The sequence below is a fragment of the Emiliania huxleyi genome (assembly GCF_000372725.1).
Source record: "Emiliania huxleyi CCMP1516 chromosome Unknown EMIHUscaffold_1816, whole genome shotgun sequence".
In the NCBI taxonomy this organism is placed as follows: Eukaryota; Haptophyta; order Isochrysidales; family Noelaerhabdaceae; genus Emiliania; species Emiliania huxleyi.
Window position 1 is genome coordinate 1 of NW_005200767.1, and position 4,051 is coordinate 4,051.

The following is a 4,051-nucleotide window of genomic DNA, read 5'->3' on the forward strand; positions in this document are numbered from 1 at the left end:
AACCCCCCCCCCCCTTAACGCAACCTTCACCCGGCCCGGGCCGGTCCCCCGGGCAAGTTTTTCTTTTTTTGTGGGGATCGCCCATCGTTTGGGACGACTTTACGCCGAGGCATTGAAGAGATCGAGTTCTCAAGAGGTGCCGAAGACGTCGCGGCGCACCCTGGCGGTCGGGTTGTCGGCGGCGAGTTTCTTCAAACACCTTGCAGCACTCGTGGATCAACACTCAGGATTCGTCTCAGAGGGCGTACTTCATCGTGGACGCATACTCGTCCGGCAGCGGCGACTTTGTACTCGCGTGGAATGTCACGGCTTTCCCGCCGCCTCCGCCGCTTCCGTCGCTTCCGCCGCTTCCGCCGCTTCCGCCGCCTCTGTCCCCGCCCCCGCCCCCGCCGCCTCTGTCCCCGCCTCTGTCCCCGCCTCTGTCTCCGCCGCCGCCGCCTTCGCCGCCGCAACCGCCGTTGCCACCCTTCCTGCCGCCGCCGCCCTCTCTGCCGCCGCCCTCTCCGCCGCCGCCGTCGCAGATGTGGCGGCGACGGCGGCTGGTTGGGTCGGTGCCGCTGACGCTCGTCCGCACCACCCGTGTTGACCCGAATGGCGTATCGGGGGCGGTGGACGGCGTCGAGTTCTCAAAAGACGGCGTCTTTTATGCCGCCGGTGACAATCATGGTGTTGTGAGAATCTATCGCACCGACAATGGCAACATCGTGGGCAAGGTAACGCATGAGTATTCAGGCGGTAGCTGCGCAAACTCCGCCGCCGAAATTAATGCCGTCGCCTTTTCGCCTGACGGACAATATCTGGCCACCGGTGACGGCGGCGATGGCGGTGCTAAAGTCTGGCGCACCGATGGTTATTTTGATGTCAACAAACCTTGGCAAAATGACCCTCCGGCTCATACTTTGATAGGCCACACGGAAGTTGACGGCCTTGACTGGTCACCAGACGGCAAGTTTATCGCAATTGCGTCAAACGCCGACGTAAGGGTCTACGATGTGCAGAATGGCTTCGCCCAGATCGTCAGAATCCTTGCCGAACCCTCGCAGGGTGCAGTCAACTCCCTCGATTTCTCATCCGATTCCGCCTACCTGGCGTATGCCGGCGGATGCAGGGGTTGCAATAGAGCCAGTGTCTTCGTCTATCGGACTTCGGACTGGACGAAAATGGACAAGTTCGCCTCTAGCTCTCCTAGCCCAAGCATCAAATCTGTCAGGTTCTCTCCTGATGACCGGTACCTGGGATTCGGTGGCCGTGGGCAAGTAACCGAGATATGGGAGCGGGTCTGGGTCAGTGCTAACTGGTTCGACTGGACGCACGTAGTGTCTTTGTCGCACGCGGGTGAAAACGAAATTGCGTTGCCCTGTGATGACAATGACAGAAATGCAGCCGTTGAAGCGGTCGAGTGGGCAAGCGACGGCAGGTATTTCCTTAGTGGCGGATTGATCTCAGGAAGATTGCACCTCTGGGAAACCACCACCTGGACCCACCAGGGCTACGTCCAGGGGCAGAGTCCCAATCGCCAGATCGAGTACATTGATGTTTTTGACACCCTCGTGATCGTTGGTGGTGATGATGGCGATGTCCGTCTCTTCAGCATTGGGCCGCCGCCGCCCTCGCCGCCCTCGCCGCCGCCTTCATACTGGACTCACTTTGCGCACATCGGCACCACGGCCTACCTCATCGGCTCCTCGTCGTACAACTCGGCCGTGGGCAGCCAGGCCGCGGGCGATTCCGTGTGGTGGCTGAGCTGCTCGGCGGCAGACGCTGCCGCCGCCTCCGCCGGAAGGTCGATCGCGATGAAGTTGACGATGGGCGAGGTGGTCGACTACTTCCGGCCGACGTCGGGCAACTCGCTCTGCGACATGCTTGCGAGCTCCACCAAGCACGAATTCTCTCCCGACGAGGTGGCGTGGTACACGCCGACGTACCTTGGCAGCAACGCTATGGGAGGCTCCGCGAGAGCCTGGCCTAGGGACAACGTTCCTGGAGACGAGCGGGCTTACCTGCCGTTCTGGGGTGGTGCTGGGGCTCGTTCGGGCTGCTGCCACAGCTCGCTGACATCAGGCGCTGCGTGGGGCCAGACGTTCGACCTCTACGTCAACACGGCTCCGCCGCCGCCCTCGCCGCCCTCGCCGCCGCCCTCGCCGCCGCCGCCGCCTCTGCCGCCGCCTTCATACTGGACTCACTTTGCGCACATCGGCACCACGGCCTACCTCATCGGCTCCTCGTCGTACAACTCGGCCGTGGGCAGCCAGGCCGCGGGCGATTCCGTGTGGTGGCTGAGCTGCTCGGCGGCAGAGGCTGCCGCCGCCTCCGCCGGAAGGTCGATCGCGATGAAGTTGACGATGGGCGAGGTGGTCGACTACTTCCGGCCGACGTCGGGCAACTCGCTCTGCGACATGCTTGCGAGCTCCACCAAGCACGAATTCTCTCCCGACGAGGTGGCGTGGTACACGCCGACGTACCTTGGCAGCAACGCTATGGGAGGCTCCGCGAGAGCCTGGCCTAGGGACAACGTTCCTGGAGACGAGCGGGCTTACCTGCCGTTCTGGGGTGGTGCTGGGGCTCGTTCGGGCTGCTGCCACAGCTCGCTGACATCAGGCGCTGCGTGGGGCCAGACGTTCGACCTCTACGTCATCACGGCTCCGCCGCCGCCCTCGCCGCCCTCGCCGCCGCCCTCGCCGCCGCCGCCCCCGTACCAGCTGCTCGACCTCCGCGCCGCCACCACGTACCAGGACTCGAGCTTGTTCGACAAGCAGGCGCCCGTGAGCGACCTGTCATACGCCGACAGCACGACGGGACGGCCGTGGGCCGAGTGCGGCCAATACACAAGCCAGTGGTGGGGCGTCGACCTCGGGAGCGAGGTGTATGTGCGCTACGTGCGGCTGCAGAACCGCAACGACTGCTGCGCGGAGCGGCTGACGGACGTCGACATCTATCTCGGCACGACGGCAGAGACGTACACGGGCAACGCGCTGGTGAAGTCAGACGTGAGCGTGTTGTCGAACGTGATGTTGGAGGTGGAGATCAACGCGTTGGGGCGCTACATCTACCTCAACCGGCCGTCTGCGGCGGGGCTGACGGTGTGCAAGTTCTACGTCTTCGCAGGAAATCGCAATGGTCCACCTCCTTCCGCGTCGCCGTCGCCACCGCCTCCCTCCGCGTCGCCGTCCCCGCCGCCTCCGTCGGCCTCGCCGTCGCCGCCGCCGCCATCCGCGTCGCCGTCGCCGCCGCCTCCGTCCGCCTCACCATCTCCGCCGCCGCCCTCAGCATCGCCGTCGCCCCCGCCGCCCCCAGCATCGCCGTCACCCCCGCCGGCATCCGTGTCGCCGTCGCCGCCGCCTCCCTCGGCATCGCCCTCGCCCCCGCCGCCGTCCGCCTCACCGTCGCCACCGCCTCCGTCCGCCTCGCCCTCGCCGCCGCCGCCGTCCGCCTCGCCGTCGCCGCCGCCGCCCGACGTGCAGCTGCTCGACCTCCGCGCCGCCACCACGTACCAGGACTCGAGCTTGTTCGACAAGCAGGCGCCCGTGAGCGACCTGTCATACGCCGACAGCACGACGGGACGGCCGTGGGCCGAGTGCGGCCAATACACAAGCCAGTGGTGGGGCGTCGACCTCGGGAGCGAGGTGTATGTGCGCTACGTGCGGCTGCAGAACCGCAACGACTGCTGCGCGGAGCGTCTGACCGGCATTGACATCTATCTCGGCTCGACGGCGGAGACGTACACGGGCAACGCGCTGGTGAAGTCGGACGTGAGCGTGTTGTCGAACGTGATGTTGGAGGTGGAGATCAACGCGTTGGGGCGCTACATCTACCTCAACCGGCCGTCTGCGGCGGGGCTGACGGTGTGCAAGTTCTACGTCTTCGCAGGAAATCGCAATGGTCCACCTCCTTCCGCGTCGCCGTCGCCACCGCCTCCCTCCGCGTCGCCGTCCCCGCCGCCTCCGTCGGCCTCGCCGTCGCCGCCGCCGCCATCCGCGTCGCCGTCGCCGCCGCCTCCGTCCGCCTCACCATCTCCGCCGCCGCCCTCAGCATCGCCGTCGCCCCCGCCGCC

The 4,051-nt window shown here is 66.0% G+C and overlaps 2 protein-coding genes across 2 annotated transcripts; both read left to right on the plus strand.

Annotated features, from left to right (window-relative positions):
• Window positions 1-521: 521 nt before the first annotated feature.
• Window positions 522-1,260, plus strand: EMIHUDRAFT_253652 (hypothetical protein; the record flags this gene model as incomplete). The annotated part of the gene is made up of 2 exons (XM_005783125.1): window positions 522-1,110; window positions 1,190-1,260. 2 exons carry the CDS (start codon window positions 522-524, stop codon window positions 1,258-1,260), a joined length of 660 nt encoding a protein of 219 aa, XP_005783182.1.
• Window positions 1,261-1,793: 533 nt separating this feature from the next.
• EMIHUDRAFT_253653 (hypothetical protein) lies at window positions 1,794-3,879 on the plus strand (the record flags this gene model as incomplete). The annotated part of the gene is made up of 4 exons (XM_005783126.1): window positions 1,794-2,093; window positions 2,253-2,630; window positions 2,733-3,095; window positions 3,495-3,879. Coding segments are annotated over 4 exons (1,426 nt in total), but the record flags the coding sequence as incomplete, so codon positions are not given.
• Window positions 3,880-4,051: the final 172 nt, after the last annotated feature.